The sequence below is a fragment of the Lotus japonicus genome, chromosome 3 (genome assembly GCF_012489685.1).
Source record: "Lotus japonicus ecotype B-129 chromosome 3, LjGifu_v1.2".
NCBI classification, from domain to species: Eukaryota; Viridiplantae; Streptophyta; class Magnoliopsida; order Fabales; family Fabaceae; genus Lotus; species Lotus japonicus.
This window is the reverse complement of record NC_080043.1, coordinates 92,098,545-92,122,222: the sequence shown is the minus strand read 5'-3', so window position 1 is coordinate 92,122,222 and position 23,678 is coordinate 92,098,545. Positions and strand designations below refer to the sequence as shown.

Here is a 23,678-nt window from a genome sequence, read left to right as displayed (position 1 = left end):
TGTGGGGATACCTTGGTCTAGACAAAAAAAAAATTACCCTTATTTATTTTCATGTTAATTTCTTTCTCCAAGTTAATATTCCAAAATATCACCATCTCTTTCATATTAAATATGAGGCAACTTTGGAAAAAAAATATTAGTTAATGCTACCTAAATTTTGAAAAATTACTTATATTTAGTTGTCACTTATAATAAGGAACATAAGGAGTTTCACCTTTTTCAAGTAAGTAGATTGGTGTAGTGACTCAACACTCGTCCCTTATTTAAGGTTCAAATCTCAACTCTTGCGAATGAAAAAAAAAACTTTTTGATCAATTCCTTATCAATTAGTGCGCTAATCGTGAGACAAATGATCAATCTTACAACTAAAGCAACTAAAACCATGAAAGTAGGAATACAATCACCTCCAAAAAAACAAAACAATTTTTCTATTAATTTATTTTCACACACTTTCTCATTCTATTTCTCACTTATTTTTTAATTACATGGACCAAAATAAAAAACTTGATTCTTTCTTTAAAAAAAAAGTTGAAGACAGGAATGTCCAAACTCCAAAGTAGAGAGATTGACAAATGTAGAAGCCCTTCCATAAGTCAACACACACCTCTCCCGGATTCCAATAATCAATTACGTTATTACGCGTGATATTTACGTTCATTTTCCTATTTCTTTCTAATGCAGTATATACATGAGTGTCTTTTTTTTTATATATATATTTCTCTTTGTAAATATAAATGTGATCTTTCACGTTTATTCATGTCTTAGAATCATGTCAAATTCAGTTGCCATTCACCTTTCATGTGCATTTAAATTACCTAGCTTATATTATAGCCACATGTTCTTGGTTCCGTTGTTATATACTTAATTCTCTCTTAAGCAATGTATCAATCCAAGTTTTGTATACCTGTATGTATTAGACTGGAAAAAACCATGCAGAACCATTGTTTGTTGAAATTCCTAAGTGACAGTATCTAAGGTAAAAGTGTTCATTGTTAAGCATGAGAGAGAGAGAGGCTGCAGATTAATGTAGTTTGAAAGATTCAAAGTGATGTAGTTAAGCCGCCCCTCTGGCCTCTGGTTCCATTTGACCGTTTCCTCAAACTTTTGCAACACTGACCCACTCCGGTCTCCTTCATGTTCTAGTAACCAAAGACTCTCACTCACTCCTCCTTTTCTGGTCAATGTTCTAGTAATCAAACACTTGCAGGATATTTATTTATTTATATGGCATTGAGTTTTGGTCATCACCATTATACATATATAATCATGATCATTGATATAACCAACCATTTGTTTAGCATTATAACAAGTAAATGAATATATTGAAGAACATCATAAGCAGTGAATTGGGTTCTTGAGTTTTGAGTGAAAGATTGTGTTTTTCAATCCTTTATGGCTTCACTTCTGAAAAAACTGCGACCTGGTGTTGTGCCTGCAATTCATGATGATAGTGGTGATTTTAGCTATGAGTACTCCTTTGCAGAGGAGTACAAAGGCCCTCCTATCAGATACTCCATTCCTGAAGCACCTCCTTTCAACCTTGATAAAATCCCACTTGCTCCTCTTGCTCCTTCTCCCCCTCTTGATCACTCCTCACTCCCAATTATCCAACCTTTCAGAAAAACCAATGCTAGTAGTACAAATCCCAAACTCCCTATAGTTCCTCTTCCTGATCTTGAAGTTGAACAAGAGACAGGATTTCATGTTTTTATTCCAAGTAATTCTGACACAACACAATCAGGTTCAACATCAAGCTTTAGTCCTGTTTCTTGTGAGATAGTTCCATGCATGGAAGATGATTGTGAAAATATCCCAGCTACTCCAAGACATGTCAGAAGGCCTTCAGCTGTGACTTTTCGTGAGCCTCAGTCAAATGACATGGTGGATGATGAAGAGTTTGTTGATTCTCAAGGTGGGGGATTCATGGCTTCGGCCAAGAACAATGTGAGACCGCGTGCTGTTAGAGAGGGGAAGAAAGGCACTTGCTATCGATGCCTTAGAGGGAACCGTCTCACTGAGAGGGAAGTTTGCATTGTTTGCAGTGCAAAGTATTGCCGCAGCTGTGTGATTAGAGCAATGGGGTCTATGCCTGAAGGTAGAAAGTGTGTTACTTGCATTGGTTATGGAATTGATGAGAGCAAGCGAGGAAAGCTTGGGAAGTTTTCTAGAATGCTCAAGAAGTTGTTGTCTGAGTTTGAAGTAAAGCAAATCAGGGAAGCTGAAAAGTTTTGTGAAGCAAATCAAATTCCAGCAGAGAATGTTCGTGTGAATGCAGAGCCTCTTGATTGGGATCAGCTCATGTTGCTTCTTAGCTGTCCAAACCCACCAAAAGGATTGAAACCAGGTTTCTATTGGTATGATAAAGCATCTGGCTTTTGGGGAAAGGTAAAAATTATACCTCCATTAGAGTGAACCATCATTTTGGTCCTGAAAGATATAGGGTCAGTCACTTTAGTCTCTGAAAGAAGGAAACTACCTTCTCATCCCTGAAAGATGAAAAATTTGATCAATTTAGTCATTTTTAGACACTAAATTGATATTGCTAAATTACTACTTTAGTTGTCTTTTTCATCTTTCAGTGACTAAGATGACCAGCATGATATCATGCACAGACCAAAATGATGGTTTACTCTACTTTTTTAGTTTAACCCTTTAATCTGAAGCAGCATAACATCTTCATGAAGTGTATTGCTTGATTTTGCAGGAAGGCCAACGACCATGTCAAATTATCAGCCCTCACTTGGAGGTTGGGGGTCACTTGCTGAGAAATGCAAGCGGTGGAAAGACAAACGTAACTATAAATGGTCGAGAGATTACTAAAGAAGAGCTCTGGATACTGAAGGTTGTTGCTTTGTATGGACACTAACATATTAGAACTGATTATGGTATTTTGAGCCTGTTACCAACGTGTTTCTTTGATTGTTTGATAGTGGGCAGGAGTACAATGTGAAGGAACAACTGATTTTTGGTTGAGTCCTGATGGATCATACATGGAAGTGGGACAGAAGAATGTCAAAGGTCGTATATGGGATAAGGTGATTTTTGCATTGATGAATGTTGCCTTGTCTAGCTTTTCTTGTTATAGTTGTATAGTCACTCACCAGTTATTGTTGTTGGTATGCACTTTAACAGCCTACAGTGAAGCTAGCTTCTGTAATTCTGTCACTGCCTGTTCCTCGTAGCTCTGTGACCTCTGGTGGTGAAGGACAAACTAAAGTTAGCCCACATAATCTTCAACAGAAAATGCTTTACAAATTTCTACTTGTTGGTTCTGTCAAGTCAGGAACATGTACTATATTCAAACAGGTAGGATGCTGCTAGAGGGAAATAATCTTTCCATGCACTTTTCGTGCTATTGATATACTTAATGGCCAGCAAACAACATGTCATGCCAAAATGTTAACTGATACACCCTGCAATTCAAATGCTGAAAACTATCCCGATCTACTTTACTCCAAAACTCATTTCTACATTTCTTACTCTTAGTTGCAGCCTGTTAAGTAATACAGAAGATGGTATTGCATACTCTCTAGTTTCTTATCTATCTCTGTACTCTCGAATCTCAAAACATTTCTGCTCTTGAATTTACTTAGTCTGGTAGTATGGTCCATGTTATGTCTGATCAATATGCAGTATGGATATAAAACATAAGTCACATTAATTTTAGTTACTGTTAAGTTCATTGACATATTTTTCCCTTGGGTGTCTTTTTCTCCATATTATCTGTTTCAGAAGGTAGAAATGTACAATATATAAGTTTGGTTATGTGTGTATAGTTAAGTTTAGTGCACAAACATTTTAATGGTTGGTTCTTGTCAGTCTTATTGCTAGTTTTCAGGGGCTCCACTGGCAGTGCTTATTCTGTGTCTTATAAATTTCCTCTTCATATAACTTACAATTTGCCAAAGTTTAGAATTTCACTGCTTTTCTGGTGTACATTTCATTGACATCTGAAGAACTATTTAAAAAGTTAAAGCTTGATTTCGAGTTACACTAAACACTGAACCTTTTTTTATCGTAGGCCAAGCTTCTGTACAATGTTCCTTTCTCTGAAAATGAGCGCCAAAGTATCAAGTTGGTGATCCAAAGCAACTTGTATAGGTACATTGGTATCCTGCTGGAGGCGCGAGAATTTTTTGAGGAGAGTTTGTGCGAAAACTGGAACAAACGGCTTGTTGATGAATCAACTTCATCCGGTAAATGTTTTTCCTTGGGTAGGACTCTTTGGCAGCATTTCATTGAACACTTTCCATTCACATTTTTCTTTTGATAATGTAGACATTAAAGTAAATAGCTTTATCCACTCAATCTTCCTCTAACTATGTTGTCAACAGGTATAAGAGTATTATCAAATTCCTCCTTGAATAGAACTATTTTGCATGTTAGTTGATTCTAAAGTCAGAATCAATTCTAGGTAGAAACTTCTATGAGTAGCTTCTGGGTTTTAAAATTGATTATGAGGAAAAAGAAGCTGATCCAAGCACGCCAGTATACAAATATTTCTATCTTCATTTTAGCACTGCATCTATAAAATGGCAGCTGACAGATAAGACATGTCTACCATTAGTTGGTAATTTATGTCAAGAGTAGAAGATATTAATGTTTTTTGCAACAGGGAATACTGGCGAGGTTATTGACACAACAATCTATTCCATTGGTCCAAAACTGAAATCTTTCTCAGATTGGCTACTCCAATACACAGTGTCAGGTAATTTGGATGCAATATTTCCAGCTGCTGCACGTGAGTATGCACCACTGGTGGAGGAGTTGTGGAGGGATCCAGCCATTCAGGCCACATACAACAGGATAGATGAAATCAAAATGCTACCTAGAAGTGCAAGTTACTTTCTAGAGCGGGTAAGATTAAGTTTGGCATTCTTTATATCATGATTATTCGTGATCATTCATACTCATGTATCTGATTTCAGATGTTAGTGTTTAATGCAGCTATTTGACTAAGTTATTTAGGTTGTTAATTATATCTCCATGAATATGTCAGGTGTATCGCATCATGTCATCAACCAAGACTAGCTATTCATCAATGTCTAAATATTTCTCTAATGCTTGCAGGCTCTTGAGATTTCAAAGATAGACTATAAACCCTTGGACATGGATATCTTATACGCTGAGGGTATAACCTTATCTAACAGCCTTACTTCAATGGAATTTTCATTTCCTGTGTCTGGTCATGATGTGGACTCTTTGGACCCTGAGTATCAACATGATCCTTCACTCAGGTTAGCTTTCATCTCATTGAGTCTCATCATCAGAGAATGCATTACTTTTGAATTGAACTCTAATCTTGTAAGATTCCAGTGAAAATGTTCAGCTTCTGTATAACACATTGAAGATTTTTGAAGCTCCAAACTCAAAGCTAGTTGTAGCTGGTATCAATTAAAGAATAGTCATTATAATGGACAAATACAATTTGGCCACTCATGTTAAAATTTCATTTAATCTTCTTATATTAAAACGGCGTGCCTATCTCTCTCTATTTATATTACATAGATGATGTCTTATTAAAATTTGAGATTTGAATTTTCTGCAATTAAGTTTTTCTAAATTCACTGCAGTTATAGCTTTATAACCGTTTGATCAAGATTGCGTGAATTATATTTAAAGAGATTGATTATACACCCCAATTCGGATTTTAAATTTGAATTGTCCAATCTTTACAAAGCCTTGACTGCAGTGAGTTTAGGAAAATCCGATTCTAGAGAAGCTGGATCCAAGTACTTATGAAGAGAGATATTAACATAATTTCAACATGAAAAATTAAATCAAACTATGAGAAGATGGAATGCACGTGAAATCAGTTCATCACCTCCTTTATGTTGTGCTTTATAGGTACCAACTTATCAGAGTAAATCAAAGAAGCCTTGGAGAAAACGGCAAGTGGTTGGACATGTTTGAAGACACTGATGTAGTCTTATTCACTGTTTCCTTATCTGACTATGATGAGTACATAGTAGACAGTAATGGAGTTTCTACCAACAAGATGTTAGCAGCCAAGAATCTGTTTGAAAATATCATTGCCCATGAAGCCTTCAAGAACAAGAAATTCCTTTTAGTACTAACAAAATTCGATCTGCTAGAGGGAAAGATTGAAAGGGTGCCTCTAACAAGATGTGAATGGTTCTGTGACTTCCATCCAGTTATCAGCCAAAATAACACAAGAGGAAGTATTAGTAAATATAGCAATCAGACTCCATTGGCTCTGCGTGCTTTTCAATATATTGCTGTCAAGTTTAAGAGATTGTTCCATTCCCTTACCGATCGAAAGCTGTTTGTTTCATTGGTTTCTGGATTAGAACCTGATCCTGTTGATGAAGCTATGAGATATGCCAGAGAGGTAGTGGAGTGGGAAAAATGGGATCCCTCTTCTAAAAATGGGAGGTCTGAGATGATAACTACAACAACCTTTGAGGAGGCTACCACCTTATGATTTTTCCTACAATATAATTGTAGAAGGACTAACACAGTTCCACAAGCAGCTCAGAAAGATTCATGTTAAGAAGATTGAGACATTAGAGGATTCAGAGATTTTTTTCTCATAGATTCATGAAGCTGGACTGCATAAAATAATTTGGATGAGAGTAGAGCTTCTTCCTGTTGTAAGTCTATGAAATTTTGTATATATGGATCCCATAAATGTACACTAAATTAAAACACCTAAAAAATGCAGAGCATAGAAAATAGTGGTTGAAAAAACATCTTTGATATTAACGGAAGACAGATTCTTGTCCTTATTTTTTTTAATCTCAAGCTAAAGCTCACTTGTTTGTGAAAATATCGTGAGTATAAAAATATCTGCTTCTTTCTGGCACTTTACTTTGATGCAAAAAGGCCAATAGTCCTTTTCAAGAAAGCAATGGCAGCTTAATACTGAGTGAATATAACTATCTTGTCTCATGCTAACACTGATATTTTCTTAAGTTGAAAAATATCCACAGATGAGAGAGAACTTTATCACTAATAATATCTTGGGAGCTCTGAACTTTCATGCACATCAAAAGAAGTTATCCAGGGATTCCCTTGAGAGTTCTGACCAAGAAAGGCAATGGCAATTTCTTTTTCTACTAATTACAAAGTTGGTTGATGAACTTCCTCTGCATGATTGCATTGCCCGTGTATCAAATTTGTTACACTGCATTAGAATTGGAAAGTAAAAACTTCCCAGTTTTCTTCTGTATCCTGAGAAATTACTTTTCAAGAGTTCTTCACTTTGAGGGAGAAGGTGAGTTCAATAACTTTAATCCATATACAATTTCTATATAGCCAATTATAACAAAGAAAAAAGCAACTAAACCAACCACTTAGTAAACTAGTTCATAGCATTTAATTTCCATTAAAAAAATTCTCACTGACTAAGTAAGTACACAGAGAGAATATATATATATATATACATATACAGGACATCTTGTACCAAAAGTTAAAAACAAGAATATACAAGATATCTTGATCATCTAGGTTCTTTCCCTGATGCCATGGAACATTTAAGAAACGAAACATGATGTTACCAAGGCACAAAACGATCCATAAGCAAACACACAGTTGCTTCTGACATAGTTCCAGAGGTGTCTCTCTGAACATCCTTGATGATCTCTTTCTTCTTAGCTTCCTTTTCTGCTGCCACTTCCCCTTCTGATCCTTGTTTGGCTTTGGCTAAGAAGGGCTTGCTAGCAAGAACTTTTTCTCTAAGCTTTGAAAGCTCCCCAACCCATACTTGTACAACTGCAGACATCTTTCTCAGCACACAAAGTAAAAGCCTTTTTTTCACTGCTTTTTTTGTTAAGATTTGTGTTATTAGTAGACTGTTGGAGGTGAAGGCAATGTGATTTATTTATATAGGAATAGGAGGAAGTAGAAGAAAGGGTAATGAAATGAAAGGGTGAGTGTTATTGTCCGAAACTGGGAGCTTTTGGCGCACCTTGGATTCATGTGGTGGGCTGGTGGCAGTGGCACACAGTTAGTAACATGACTATGTCAATTGGATATACTCTAAAGTTTGGGATATTCTGTGGGTCATTTATTTCTATTGGCTGGTTGTGTGATAACATTACCATATATGATTCATAAAATTCAAGGTGTATTAAAATATCAAAAAAAGGCATAAAACTTGCATTAAAATTATTTTCATTACTAATTGATTAATAGATATTTGGATTAACTTATTTTTTAACAATTAATTTTGAAAATCAGAAGCTGTTAGTGGAGTATATTTGGAAAAACTTTCAACCACACTAGTACACGTTGCCACAAAATAAAAATGGAGAAAATGAGGGAAAATGCGGAATGGCAAAAATGTTCCATTTTCAACGCAACTATAATACAAAATACAAATACACATAATTAATTAATTTTAAAATCAAAAGTAGAACGAAGAATATCCAAATCGAATGCCTACTACGAAATTTTCTCTTCCTTTGATGGTGATCCGCATTTGGACACTCACATTCATCATGATAGTGATAGTAACGTGCTTTGTGATTTATTCAAAGGAAAAAGAGTTAGATAAACGATCACAAGCATTCAGTTATGGCTTTGCTTTGTTTTTTTTTTCCTTAATTTTTTTTTGTGGATAATTTTTTGTTCAGACTTGTTACTTGTTAGGGTGGATTTAGCACCTTAGTAGTGATAGCTATTAGCAAAAAGGGAAGAAAAAAAAACCTTAAATGATTAAGACTTAAACGGGTTACATTTTTTTCTTAGTCTAACTGCGGACAAGACTTGTTGTCTTGGGACATTTTGTTTGGTAACTGGCCTCTTCATTGTGATAATTCGGTACAAGCTCCTATAATGGAAGAGAGAGATAGATTGAAGAAAAACAAGAACAACAAAAATTAAAGTGGGTAGAGATTAACAAGTTGACATGAGAAGCTTGTCCCACCACACTCTCATATTTGTTTGCTTTGTTAGGCTGCATTTATCACTCACATCAGTCCAGAGGGGCACGTACATTCTATCTTTATCTCTGAAATTTATAGCATGAATCAATTCTTTTCATTAGAATCAATTTGAATCTCAGAAACTATAACGGAAGTTTTTCTAGAATTAATTTTACCTGAACTATAGATGCTATCAACAGAAGAACAGAAGTTTCTCTCTAAAATTAATTTTGGTGTTTGTTATGATACCTTAACTCAAATCAAGATATGGTAGTCAATATAAGATAATTCAATAATAAAGAAGCATGTACAAGTTATATTTTTGATGTTATTTTATCATAGTGATGCAACGTTTCATTCTTAGAGACATGAGATTTGTAGGTTGTGTTTTTTTAGGCTTTGTTCATCCGTCAATCATGGTCATTTTGCGCGCATCTCAACCATCATCGTTCATCTCTACAACTAAATAATTTTTCATTAAAAAACAAATTTCATGAGATGAAATTAATTGAATAATAAAATGAAATGTGAAAATATAAAATTTACCTAAAAAAATAGAATAAATATATATTAAATTACTCAATGCGGGTACCATATCTAAAATATTTTATGTGTACCACATAATTTACCAAATTACTTAAACTGTAGAGGCTTTTAATAGAAGTTTCTCTCCACAATTCATTTTACCTGAATTGTAGAAATGTTTCCAAAGATGTACTTAGCATGCTAAGCGAGGAAGTATATGCGAACCTGGTTAATTACGGATTAGAACACCCAAGTTACCATATTAGTCCACATAACTAAACTTACACTTTGCTAGATATTAAGTTTTTTCTTAGTAATAATGAGTTTAATTTCTATGCACCGATGGTGTAAAGTTTTTTTACACCGTCAACCAATCAGATTTCAAGGATGTGTCATATCAATTAATGAAATTAAATAAAAAGAGAGATTTTCTCACATCCGTGAAATCTGATTGGTTGACAATGTAAAAAAACTTTACACCGTCACTACTTCATCCTTTTTCTCATAATACTTAGACATCCTTATAGTATATGTTGAGTTGTATAATCCAAGTCCTATGTGGCTAATTAGTGTGATTAGTTAACTGAGTCAGCATTTAGAAAGATTAGTTTTTTGTTGTTAAAGCCTTATTATAAAAGGCATGCTTTGTTACTTGTACAGTACAATTACTCATTCAATAAAAACTGAGAACTGTGGTTCTCTTCCTCATCTTTTCTCTCTCAAATTCTCTTAGTCTCTAACAAATTGGTATCCAGAGCAAGAGTGATCCAGGACCCGTGTTTGGCTTCAGAAATTGCACGTTCAGAATTGCGTTTCTACTGCGTGCAGAACACGATTCTTAGATTCACTGCGTGTGAATCCTTGTGTGATTGAAGCAAGAAAGGTGTTCTTGTGAGTGAAGCGGTGAAGGCTCGTGCTCGGTCTTGTGAGTGAAGCGGTGAAGACTTGGGTGCGTTCGTGTGAATTGAAGCGGTGAAAATTTGCGTTCTTGAGAAGTTGTGCGCAGAATTGGGAATCAGCGAGAGGATCTGTCAATTGATCTGAAGGTGTTGATACTGGGAAATTCAAGCTGCAATCAAGATTAGGATTGCTTTCGATTCTTCGGGGTGCGACCAATTTCGATTCTTCTGCGTGTTGAGTTGAGATTGAATTGGTGACTATTGATCTGCAGATTGTGATCAAGAACTCTGTAGCAGTAATCCACAATGGGTGGAAACAGCAATGGCAATCTTCCATCTATGTCCCTCCCAATTCTAACAGAGAAAAATTGGGACCGATGGTGTACGCAAATGAAGGTCTTGTTCAGTTTTCAAGAAGTGAACGATGTGATTGAGACTGCATTTCCAGTTCCTGGAAACAATGCTTCTGATGCTCAGAAATCTACCTACAAAGAGAACCAGAAGAAGGACAACAAAGCCTTATTCTTGTTGCATCAATGTGTGAATGATGTGCATTTTGAGAAGCTTCAGAATGCAAAGACTGCAAAAGAAGCATGGGATATTCTGGTTAGAAGTCATGAAGGAAGCGATAGGGTGAAGAAGGTGAAACTCCAAGCTCTTAGGAGGCAGCATGAGATGCTGCACATGTCTGAAGGTGAAAAGATTTGTGAGTATTTCAATAAAATTGTTACTCTTACAAATCAAATGAAGAGTTGTGGAGAAGTCATCACTGATCTCATGATTATGGAGAAGGTGATGAGATCATTGCCTCAGAAATTTGATCATGTTGTTGCTGCCATAGAAGAGGCAAAGGATCTGTCCAAGATGACAATAGAAGAACTGCAAAGTTCTCTTGAAGCTCATGAGATGAGGCTAGCTGAAAGAGTTCAGGTAAACAAAACTGAGCAAGCCCTGAAAGCAAGTCACTACAGGGATGATGACAAGAAGAAGAAGAAAAAATGGAAGAGCAAGCGTGAGGGTAACAAAGAAGGATGGAATCAGAATACTGATAAAGGGAAGCAAGATTCAGATAGGGCAGAAACCTCAGAGAAAGGAGGATGGCAAGGAAAGAAGCAAAAGAAGCGAGATAAGAAGAATGTAGAGTGCTTCAATTGCCATAAGTATGGTCACTACTCATATGAGTGTAAATCTGAAAAAGGAAAACAGAAGAAGCACCATGAGAAGGAGGCCTATACTGCACAAGAAGATTCAGATTCTGAACCATTGAACTTGATGGTTATCAATTCTGTTCCAGAAGAATCAGATTATGAACCATTGAACTTGATGGTTACCGATTCTGCTCTTGAAGAATCAGGTTCTGAACCATTGAACTTGATGGTTACCAATCCTGCAGAAAGCTCATCATCAGAGGTTTGGTATCTTGACTCAGGATGTTCAAACCATATGACAAGCCATAAAGAATGGCTTTCTGACCTTGATACATCAAGGAAGAGTAAGGTGAAGTTTGCAGATGATAGCACATTGAAAGTGGAAGGTGTTGGGAATGTGGAGATTCAGAGAAGTAATGGCACCAAAGCCATTATCACACATGTGTTGTTTGTTCCTGAGATGAAGGTCAATCTGCTTAGTGTAGGGCAGTTGATTGAGAAGGGTTTTGTTGCAGTCATGGGACATGGCAAGGCTGAATTGTATGATCCAGATGACAACTTAATTCTGAGAAGCAAATTGTCCAGGAACAGAACTTTTAGAGTGAATATCAAATCTGAGGCCATTCAATGTCTATCTGCTAGAGATTCAAATGAAGAAAGTTGGCTATGGCATTCAAGGTATGGTCACTTGAATTTTAAAAGTCTCTCTCAGCTAGGTTCTAAACATATGGTATCTGGAATCCCTAGAATTTCCCAACCTGATAAAGTCTGTGAAGTTTGCTTAGCTGGTAAGCAACCTAGGAACTCATTTCAGTCAGAAGTTAAGCATAGATCTCGAGCAGTTTTAGATATAGTTCATTCAGATGTATGTGGACCTTTTGAGACACTTTCATTGGCTGGAAATAGGTATTTTGTTACCTTTGTTGATGAATTCAGTAGGATGGTATGGTTGTATTTGATTAAATTGAAGAGTGATGTTTTTGAAACATTTCTGAACTTTAAAGCATCAGTAGAAAGGGAGAGTGGGAACCTCTTGAAGACTCTTAGAACTGATGGAGGTGGCGAATACACTTCAAATCAGTTTGAGGTTTATTGTCAGAAGTCTGGTATCACTCATGAAACCACAGCTCCTTATACCCCTCAGCACAATGGATTGGCTGAGAGAAGGAATAGAACAATCATGAATATGGCCAGAAGCTTGATTAAAGAGAAGGGGTTACCACAGAAACTTTGGGGAGAGGCAGTATCAACTTCAGTCTACATTCTAAATAGATGTCCAACAAAGAAACTTGCTGGAAAGGTCCCTCTTGAGGTATGGACAGGAACAAAGCCTTCAGTGAGTCACTTCAAAGTGTTTGGCTCACTGGCATTTAGGCATGTACCTGATCAGAAAAGAACCAAGCTTCAAGATAAGAGTGAAGCTATGGTTCTAGTTGGATATCATCCTACAGGAGCTTACAGATTGTTTGATCCTTTGAAGGATAAGGTGTCGATTAGTAGAGATGTTGTTATATTGGAGAATGAGCATTGGGATTGGCAGACAAACACTACGAGCTTGAGCCAGAAATCAAATAAAAGCATGACTGGTACCAGGATGAAGCAGTTTAATTTTCTGGAACCTAATAGTGAAGACTCTTCTCCTATTGCAGTTGATACACTCCCAACAGATGATGTAACACTTCAAAGATCACAGAGAGTGAGGAATAGACCTTCAAGGTTTGCTGACTATGAAGTGTTCTCTGATGACCAAATTGGTGATGAAGGTGATTTGCTTCACCTTGTTCTCATGGCTGGAGCTGAACCTCTTGATTCTACTGAGGCATTGAAGCACACAGTGTGGAAGGATGCTATGATTGAAGAAATCAAGTCCATTGAGAAGAATCAGACCTGGAAACTTGTTGAATTACCAGCTGGAAAAACACCAATTGGTGTGAAATGGGTTTTTAAGCAGAAACTTAATCCAGATGGTACAATCTCTAAACACAAGGCTCGGCTTGTGGCAAAGGGATTTCTTCAGAAACAAGGCTTAAACTACTCAGAGGTGTTTGCTCCAGTTGCTCGCATTGAGACAGTTAGGCTTGTAGTGGCAGTTGCTTGTGCAAAGAATTGGTCACTTTTCCAGCTTGATGTAAAATCAGCTTTTCTTCATGGACCACTGGAAGAGGAAGTGTATGTGCAGCAACCATCTGGATTCATTGTGGAAGGGAAGGAGCAAATGGTTTACAAGCTGCATAAGGCCTTGTATGGGCTTAAACAAGCACCTAGGGCTTGGAACAAGAGAATAGATTCATTTCTGTTTCAGCAGAACTTCGTTAAGTGCATGGTTGAACATGGAGTCTATGTGAAAGTATGTGATGATAGTCATTTGCTGATTATATGCCTCTATGTTGATGACCTCTTAGTGACTGGCTCAAATGTTGGAAAAATTGAAGAATTCAAGAGGGTAATGAAAACTGAGTTTGAGATGACAGACTTGGGCAAGTTGAGCTATTTTCTAGGCATGGAATTTGCTTATACTATTGCTGGCTTATTGATGCATCAAAGAAAGTATGTTAAAGATATTTTGAGAAAGTTTAATATGCTCACTTGTAATTCAGTGACAAGTCCAGTGGAGGTTAACTTGAAGCTCACTAAAGATGAATCAGGAGAGGCTGTTGATGAGACTCTGTTCAAGCAGATAATTGGTTCATTAAGGTTTCTGTGCAATAGTAGACCAGATTTGTCCTTTGGAGTTGGCTTAGTGAGCAGATTCATGTGTAATCCAAAGAAGTCACATATGTTGGCAGCCAAAAGATTGCTGAGATATTTGCAAGGTACCTCTGATCATGGAATTTTGTTTCCATTTGGAAAGGATCAATCAGAACTGCAACTGGTAGGATATTCTGATTCTGATTATTGTGGTGATCTGGTTGAGAGGAAGAGTACCTCTGGCTATTTGTTTCTCTTGAACAATGCTCCTATTTCCTGGTGTTCTAAGAAACAACCAGTGATAGCATTGTCTAGCTGTGAGGCTGAGTATATCTCAGGGAGTTATGCAGCATGTCAAGCAATGTGGCTTGAAGAGTTGATGAAAGAGATGAAGATTCCTGTTCAATCTCCACTGCAGTTACAAGTTGATAATATTTCTGCAATTAGTTTGTCCAAGAATCCTGTTAGCCATGGAAGGTCCAAGCATATTGAGGTGCGATTTCATTTCCTCAGGGACTTGGTGAATAGAGAGAAGCTCAAGGTGGTGTACTGCAACACTGAAGTGCAGTTAGCAGATGCTTTCACTAAAGCATTGAAGACTGACAGATTTGAGAGCTTGAGGAAGAAGATTGGTGTTATGTCTCTTAAGTACTTGGCTTAAGGGAGAGTGTTGAGTTGTATAATCCAAGTCCTATGTGGCTAATTAGTATGATTAGTTAACTGAGTCAGCATTTAGAAAGATTAGTTTTCTGTTGTTAAAGCCTTATTATAAAAGGCATGCTTTGTTACTTGTACAGTACAATTACTCATTCAATAAAAACTGAGAACTGTGGTTCTCTTCCTCATCTTTTCTCTCTCAAATTCTCTTAGTCTCTAACAGTATAGACACCCTTCATACACCAAAATTTTCTCATCTAATTATCACATTTGTTATATATTATACTCATTGTTTCTCTTTCTATGTAATGAAGATTTCTAAGAATCATCCCCTCCATTTCCCCCTTGAAGATCTGGTAGTTTTACACATTAAAGGAAGACGTTCCTGGAAGCTTTAAACAGTACTGGGCTATCGTGTGCCTCTTCTTATCTTTTCATGAGGATGAGAGAGACAGTACTTGTTGAGTGCAAACATCAAAATATATTAAAAAACTTCGAATCGGTTGTCATGGACCCAATTCTCTCTTTCATGACTTGTGGATAATATCAACAAATATATAAATCTATGTAAATAAAAATTAAGTTGTAGTTTAATTGACACAAGTTAATGATTAAATTGAAAGTCTCATTCGATGTTGATACATGTCTATAATTAAATATAAAACCCAAAATGAGTTCAAATCAAAATTATCAACTTATGACCAAGTACAAAATATCTGAAAGTCCTTAGCCTAGCCAATCGCACTGACTCATAGAAAGTTAACAAGGGATGTCAATTTTGCAAACTTTGAAATAACAGTATATACAAACTCATCACAACATTTCACAGGGTTAAAACACAAACTAAAAAGGCACTCTTAAGTAGTAGTAGTAGTAGTATTTGATTATTGTTCAAGCGTTGAAACACTCAAGAAGCATGGAAAGTGTAGCCTCAGAAAGCTGGAACCTAGGCTTGTTAAACTGCATGAGTTTAGCAGTTGAACTCTTGTTGTCCTTTTCTTGAAAGCTTTGGTTAGATTCTTCATTTTGAGCAGTAGCAGAGTAATTGTTCTTCTGATTCTTTTCTCTGAGCTTGGACATCTCACTTGTCCATATATCAACCAATGCAGACATGACTACAAATCTGTCACAACTAAAGCAAAATATCAAGATCCGAAATCAGGAAAGAGTAAACACTTGTGGATGTTTGGTTTGAATGTGAATGTGTTGGAGTTGGTTAATGTAGATGTCTATATATAAGGAAAAAGAGGTCATTTGGATAAGTGATATAATAGTTTAAGAAACAAAATGTTAGAATAAGAAAGGAGATGAAAAACAGGAACTTGAAGCATTAATTTCATGTTGTGCTAGTAGTATTGTCTTGTACATACAAAACCGCTGGCAAAACCGTGGTATGAAGTATAAACAACTTGCCACATAGAATTGTTTAAGTTTTAGCAAAATTTCTGTTGGCTTAATCAGATTTAAGGTACGAGGTTTGCTTTAATAACGGCAAAGACACAAAGAAGAGTCATGCCCTGTTGTATGGCCACGTGTTCCCTTCCATGCTCCATGTGGCACTTCTTCTGTGCAAGGATAACTGTTGGCCAACTTCAGGTTTTGGTGCTTACCCCAACACAAGGTTTTTATTATCTATGAGATACTCCCTCCGCTCCTTTTTATTTTATAAGAAAAACTTGGACAAAATCACACAAATCAAGGAAACTAATATTTTTTATAAAATTAACTACTATACTTAATTCCAATGATGTTTTTTCCTTTTAACAAGAACAATCATGCTAATTACCATAAATGTTGATCATACCTATTGAGTGCTTTCAATTTCCCTCCATATTTTTGTATTGGGAATAAGTCCCTTTGCATTGATATTGATTATTTGACTTAATTTTATCAGAGTATTTCTTATAAAAAGGACCAAGAAAAATCTCCAAAGTGTTTCTTATAAAAAGGACCGGAAGAAGTATAAGAATAGTATATGGCTGGATAAGAAATTCATTTATGGAAAATATGAAATAATAAAAACAAAAAAAATGTTTTTTAAACCATGCATCATATATGAAAAATGTAAATGATACCATCATTCATGGAAGTCATTATCTTATGAAAGTAGATACTATTTAAAAAGAGAAAATGCTTCAAGAGACCGACTTTAAGTGTAGGCACCTATTCTACAAATAGGAAAAAAAAATTGAGAGAAAAATGATAAATGTAATATTAAATATGATGAACCGGGAGAGACATAAAGCAAAATAAGATATATGTGAAATTAAAATACTATTTGATCAAATAAGAATTACTAACCGAATTTTTTTGAACCCGATCGGTTGCAAGTTCAAATCTCCGCTAGTCCCCTTGAGGTGTGGTAAATGTAAGTATTTATGTAAGTGGTCAGTTTTTCCTGCCTTGAACTGGGCATCATCCCTGACCCTAGTTTTTTTTAACCCAAAAAAAAATCACCAACCCAATCTTGGGCATGATTGAATACATCCAATTAACATGAAGAATAACCAGCAAGCCATAGTTGTCTCTTTGACGTATCTACTGATAAATTATACATCTGTGCAACTGACGATGAACTTCAGTTTTGCCAACATATAGGCAAAACACAGTGCATTGGATAAAACTGTCTTGGAAAGCCAAATATGCCAATTGAATGTGCTTTCAACTGGAAACCAAACACACCCTTACTAAGGAAGAAGGCTTAAGTAGAGTTATTATAACACAATATCTGTTCCATACTTCAAAAGCAATTCAAGATTCAAGCTATACTAAAAAAGTTGTTTATCTGTTACACAATATCTGTTCCAAATACTTCCAAACTTTAAAATGTATTTCAGATCAACTTTGAAGCCCTCAATTAACACACTACATGCCTACAACATTTGCAGATCATGGACTCAATTAGAAGAAGCAGGCTCAGATCATGCCAAACTTTAAAATGTATTTCAGATCAACTTTCAAGTGCAGAAAATAACAGACAGAGTGGTGTCCACCAAATCCAAATGAATTTGAAATGCCTGCAACAAAAACAATCACCTATTAATACATGAAGTAAAACATAGTTAAAGCTAAGTCACATGGCTTGTAAGCACAACATACCCAAATCAAAATCAGTGACAAAAAACATCTTACAATTAGCTGTTCAAACATGGACCATGGAAAAACTTCTCTGCATTTGACGGTATATGGTCGTCATTCACAGCTAAATGTTTCATCTTAGACATTGCCTCTTCCTACTGCATTCTTTGAAAGTCTGGAATAGTCATCAATGTCACCATTATCATCTTTTTCGTTGGTATAAAGAGGACATATTCCGCACTCTTTCACCTCAGGACCCGATCCAATAGATGACAGCCGATGGCTACGCTTGCTGATCTCAAAAGTGAAGTTGTGGGATTGAAAGATCCTGTTATCGATGTTTCCAGAGTCCATTAAGTAATATTTCCATAGAAATGTGTGATCTCGCCCGACATATCTCGTTCGACCCTTCCAATAGAAACGGTTGTTTAGCTGATCATGGTTGGGAAGGATGTGTGTGCGACCATCAGATTTGAATGTTAATGTGTATCTAAATTCACCAGATTTATATTTTGTATCATCCGTGCCTTCAAGTCGCAAAACGACACACAGAGCGAAACCAAGGAGCCTATGATCATTGCACCACTTTAGAGAATCTTTATCCACAGTTACTGAATGTCCCTCACAACGATAAGGGAACCAATCAGGAACCACACTCCCTGGAAAGCAATAGAACACAGAGCCATATGAATTTTGGGTGATCCTAAACCTGGCATCGGCCACAATATTACTATGAGCACTTGGATGCTGTTCTTCATTATTGGTGAAATGAAGTTTGAAGGCACCCTCTTTGGAATTTGATGGGTGTTTAAACCTTGAATTTGACATCACTCTTCTAATGGATGGGCAATCAAAGGCTAATAACTGTTTCAGAAGTGGTGGAAGCGGTGGGATACATTCAAGATTTCTGCAATCACTTACATCAAGTGATTCCAAGCTTGATAGATGAGCAATGCTCTCTGAAAGGTTCACGATTCCGGTTCCTTGCAATGACAATTCCCTTAATGATGACAGACGAGCAATGCTATTTGGGATTTCTGTTAATTTGCCACAGCCTGAACAGTCAAGCTTAGAGAGAAGGCTCAGATTACCGATATTGTTTGGAAGTGACTCCAGATCACTGCACAAGTTCAGACACAAGGTTTGAAGTCCAACCAAACAATCCAATGATGAAGGCAGTTCTTTAACTGCTGTTTTTGTTAAGATAATGTGAGAAAAACTTTCTGCAGGCTCCAAGATATCTGGGAAGGTCTTTAGCATTGAGCAACCACTCAAATCTAGTTTTGTCAACTTCAACATGAAAATGCTGCTTGGGAAAGTTTTAAGTGATTCACAACAGGTAAGGCGTAACTTGCTGAGTTTGGTGAGACTTCCAATGCAAGATGGAATAGTCTCAAGCCTTTGGCAATTGTGCAAGCTCAATTCTTCAAGCCCCACCAAATGGTGCAAGGATGAAGGTAGTTCCAGTATCGCTGTTTCGTCTAAGACAAGCACTGTTAAATTTTCCATTGTCTCCTCAATTTCAGGGATTTTTTCCAAATTTGAGCAACCACTAAGATAAAGTCTTCTTAGTAATTTCAACTTACAAAGGTCAATTGGAAGGCTTTTAAGGGATTCACAACTATCCAGATCTAACCAACAAAGCTCATGGAGACTGGGAAATAGTGAAGACACAGTTTCTCTCACCACTTCAATTTCCCGTGAGTATGCATTATCTGCCCATTCATTTTCATATCTGTCAATACTAAGAATGGGGTCAAAAGCATCTGAAGAATATTCCTCGGTCTCTAGACCTAATGCCCTATAAAGCTGAGAGGTTCCAAAAGCCCTTCCTACTCCTAGAGAACATTGAGCTATTCCATTAACCCATAATATATTCTGATGCGGTCGCGGACAACCATGTGATTCAATCACTTCGGCTCTCCTACTGAATGAAAATGTTTTGAGTTTGCGACAGTTATAGAGAACAACTAATCCAGAACGTTCCGATAGAATATTGCTAGGAAGATTTAAACTCGTAAGCTTAACACAACCATTTAAACGCAAAACATTGAGCTTGCTGAGGAATCCGGAGCAGTAAATTTGAACCAAACTTTCACAATGACTGAGAATTATTTCTTCAATATTTGGGGACGTTGAAAGGTTTGGTATTCGAATCAGCTTCCGAGAATAACTAAGATCCAGCCTTTTCAAATTTGGTAAATCCTGATGCATAAAGTAAATGATTAGGTCACAAAATACACACACGAAAAGTTGAACAACATAACTTTATTATTTATAGCATTCGATTCTAAGTTGATATAGGAAATGAAAAATGAAAGAAAATTGAACTCCATAACTTCATAATTTATAGCATACGAGTCTACGTTGATATATAAAATGGTAAGTGAAAGACTGTTCACCACTAACATGCAAAGGAAACAATATGAAGCTTGAAATACCTGATCTTCCTCCCAAAGTTGTTCAAGATGGCTATCGCGCATATCAAGTTTAACAAGATTTTGTGGACAAAAGTCCAGCGGAAAATATCTTTGGGGAAATCCATCCCAACGAAGAAATTTTAAATGATTCGGGAGACTTCCAAGAGATGCAGGAAGGATCACATTCGATTCAAGGGAAAAGACACGAGACTTATAGAACTGGAGCATTCTCAGATTAGTCATGTTTTTGAAAGTTTCAGCATGTAGGTTAACTTTTTTTATTTTGCATGTGTTGAGGAATATACACTGGATTGCATCTGTCCCCTGAAAAATAAATGCAAGGAATCAGAGACAAATAAACAGGAAAAAAATGTGGTTGCAGAAAAATTAATAACTGCTAAATGCTATGCAATTTATGGGAAAGTAAATGTACAAGACTACGTGACTCGTTAAGTGGGGTTTGAGGAACATAAGAATATACCTTATTTTTGCCTAAAACATCATATGTTTGATCATCGTTCCATAATCGACTGCGTTTTCCAGGATCATTGGGACATTGTTGACGAACTATTTCTTTTCCCATTACCTCTATTAGATCATGCATCACGATTCTACCTTCCAAAATAGAAATAAGACACCTATCTTTGAGAACCTCCATGCCAATGTCAGCAAAGAAACCACAGCTATCCAGTGTTTGTGCCACAGACTCCTCCAGATGTCCTAAATAGAAGCAAGCTATGTCAAGAAATATATCCTTTTGATCATCATCAAGCCCATCATAACTTAATTTCAACACATTTATAATTTCAGGATCAGGAAGCTTTTCCAGCTTTACCAACTGACTTTCCCATGCTTTCCTTTCTCTACCATAAAGAAATAAGCCCAAAACTTTGAGGGCTAATGGAATCCCTTTAGCATAACTTAATAATTTTTTTGATAAGTCTATATAAGTTTCTAAGGGATCGTTTCTTTTGAAGGCATTTAAACTGAAGAGTTGTAGAGAATCTTCAAAACTCATCTCCTTGACTTCATATATTTCATCAGCGTTGGCATTCTTAAGCACTTGCATGTCTCTACTAGTCAGAATAATTCTACTTCCCGGGCCGAAGTTGAAGTTGCCGCACTCTCCAATTAATTCTGCAACTTGACCCGAATTTTTCACATCATCAAGAACGAGGAGAACCTTTTTCAGTGTGTTATCTTCCTGATAAAGCTCTGTCAAATATTTGGATATGATCCTGTGTATTCCATCTCTTTCTATTTCTTGTTGAATATTTACAACCAATTTGCTAGAACAGAACTGAGCAGCAAGTCTGTGATATACTGCACGAGCAATTGTTGTTTTACCGATTCCTCCCATGCCCCATATTCCTATGATCCGAACAGCAGCTGACTCAAGGTGCAACAAGGGAAGAATTTGTGCAATATGCTTGTCAACTCCAACTATTCCTTGATGACTATCACTTAAGAAAGAACGACCCAATCTTGTAAAAATATCTTTCACAATTTCTGCAATAAGTAGGGGATCTGGTCTGGCAAATATTAAATTAAAGGAAGCAAAACATTAGTCTTTTATTGGAAAGAACATCACATTATTTGACAGAGCCAAGTATTTGCTGTTAGAAATTTTTTTTGAATCACAAAAAAAGTTACATTAGAAACATAGAAATAAAAATTAATTAGTGGTAATTAGAAGATAAAAGGTTGCATGTTACAAAAGTTGAAAGGTGCTGCTTATAAAATAAAAAACAAAAGTTGAAAGGTCATGAGTTACTAGCATCAAGAGTTTTTAGTTTTGTTTTAAGATCAACTATGTTTTGTTGTGTAACCACTTAGCAATTACCTTTATCTTTATGTCTATTTAGTAATTTAATTGAGTAGTTATGTACTATTTTTAGTTATGTCTCTCTATTTCTTGTTGAACCTTTACAACAAAGCTGCTAGAACAGAATTGAGTTGCAAGTTTGTGATATACTGCACTAGCGATTGTTGTTTTCCCTATTCCTCCCATGCCCCAAATTCCTATGATCCGAACAGCTGCTGACTCAAGGTGCAACAACGGCAGGATTTGTGCAATATGCTTGTCAATTCCAATCATTCCTTGATGATTATCACTTGAGAAAGAAGGATTCAATCTTCTTAAAATATCCTTCACAATATCTGAAACAAGTATGGATTCTTGTCTGCCACATATAAAAGGAACTAGAACATTAGTCTTTTATAGGAAAGAACATCATTTGAAAGAGCTATGTATTACTGTCAAATACCATCCTATTATTCGTTTTGATTATGTAATATGAAAATCGCAGCATTGTTATGCACATGATAAACAGTTCTGGTGCTAGGCAAGACAATACAACATACAAAGTCAAACACTTTAAACTAGTATCTGAAAAGAGCATGTAAGTAAATTAGTGACCTGGTGACTAATGAATCCCAGCCGGAGAGTCCAGCTGTTTGGGCTAGAGCACCCTTCCACGCGCTAATTACGTCCTCCTTGAATCGCAGTTGATGCTTAACAAAAGCAGCTGCATAACTCTCTGTCTGGTGCCTGGCAGTTGATGGATCCACGTTATAGAAAACTGGTATGACATCCCTTCCATATCTCTTCTTGCATTCGAGTATGGTAGTGAGTTCATTCAAACACCATGAGGAAGAAGCATAGTGTTGTGAGAAAATGATGACATAAATCCTGGATTCTTCAATTGCTTTGCGGAGTGCTGGTGAGATCTCATCGCCTTTGGCTAGTTTGTGATCTAAGAAGGTTTCAATCTTTTTCTTCCGGAGTTCAGCATAAAGATGACTGGTGAAGTTGTAACGCGTGTCAGGCCCTCTAAAGCTCAGGAACACATCATACTTTGGAGGAGAAGGAACCATAGCAATTGTAGAAGACGAAGAAGATGATGAACTCCCCAACATTGCAATCAAATCTCACGCTTGTCTTGCCTTCTGCTCAACTGTGCTTGACTCAAGTCAAGGGTGTAACACGCATTGGATGGTTCTGCCAAACACAGTTGGAGGGTGAAAAGGTAACATTGACAACTATCTGTGACCCACTTGTGTGGCCCAAGATACCAACATGTCTGCCACTAAAAACACGACATCATCGTCATGCATGATGCATCAATTTATTTTGCTCATACATTTTATTTTATCAAATGCATGACAGCTACCTGGGCAGAAATCCGGATAGATAATTCTAAAGAATGATAGATATCGCTGTAGTTTTTTTTTATCCTGAGGCATAGACACTGTTGTTTCTTTAGGTGTAATACCGGTATTCCCAACCATTGCAGCAGTTTCGGACCAGCTTGGTAGAAGAGTTGTTTGAACCGTCAAAGTCAGCTAATGTAATTTGGGAAGGCTAGGAAAAAT

General features: G+C 36.5%; 2 protein-coding genes across 3 annotated transcripts; one reads left to right on the top strand and one right to left on the bottom strand.

Moving 5' to 3' along the window:
- The first annotated feature begins 1,254 nt into the window (after window positions 1-1,254).
- LOC130747417 (extra-large guanine nucleotide-binding protein 1-like) lies at window positions 1,255-7,239 on the top strand. The gene is made up of 8 exons (XM_057600354.1): window positions 1,255-2,385; window positions 2,705-2,842; window positions 2,931-3,035; window positions 3,133-3,306; window positions 4,022-4,196; window positions 4,616-4,857; window positions 5,071-5,237; window positions 5,848-7,239. Exons 1-8 carry the CDS (start codon window positions 1,393-1,395, stop codon window positions 6,443-6,445), a joined length of 2,592 nt encoding a protein of 863 aa, XP_057456337.1. The 5' UTR covers window positions 1,255-1,392; the 3' UTR covers window positions 6,446-7,239.
- An 8,174-nt stretch (window positions 7,240-15,413) lies between these two features.
- LOC130747416 (disease resistance protein RPV1-like) lies at window positions 15,414-23,434 on the bottom strand. 2 transcript variants are annotated; one of them, XM_057600353.1, is made up of 6 exons: window positions 22,723-23,434; window positions 20,785-21,835; window positions 20,325-20,627; window positions 17,905-20,088; window positions 17,107-17,822; window positions 15,414-15,928 (listed from the first exon to the last, which is right to left on the bottom strand). In XM_057600353.1, exons 1-4 carry the CDS (start codon window positions 23,220-23,222, stop codon window positions 18,022-18,024), a joined length of 3,921 nt encoding a protein of 1,306 aa, XP_057456336.1. In that variant the 5' UTR covers window positions 23,223-23,434; the 3' UTR covers window positions 15,414-15,928; window positions 17,107-17,822; window positions 17,905-18,021. The 2 variants fall into 2 exon arrangements, with proteins under 2 accessions (XP_057456336.1, XP_057456335.1); XM_057600352.1 differs by having other exon boundaries at window positions 17,938-20,088; window positions 22,723-23,431.
- Window positions 23,435-23,678: the final 244 nt, after the last annotated feature.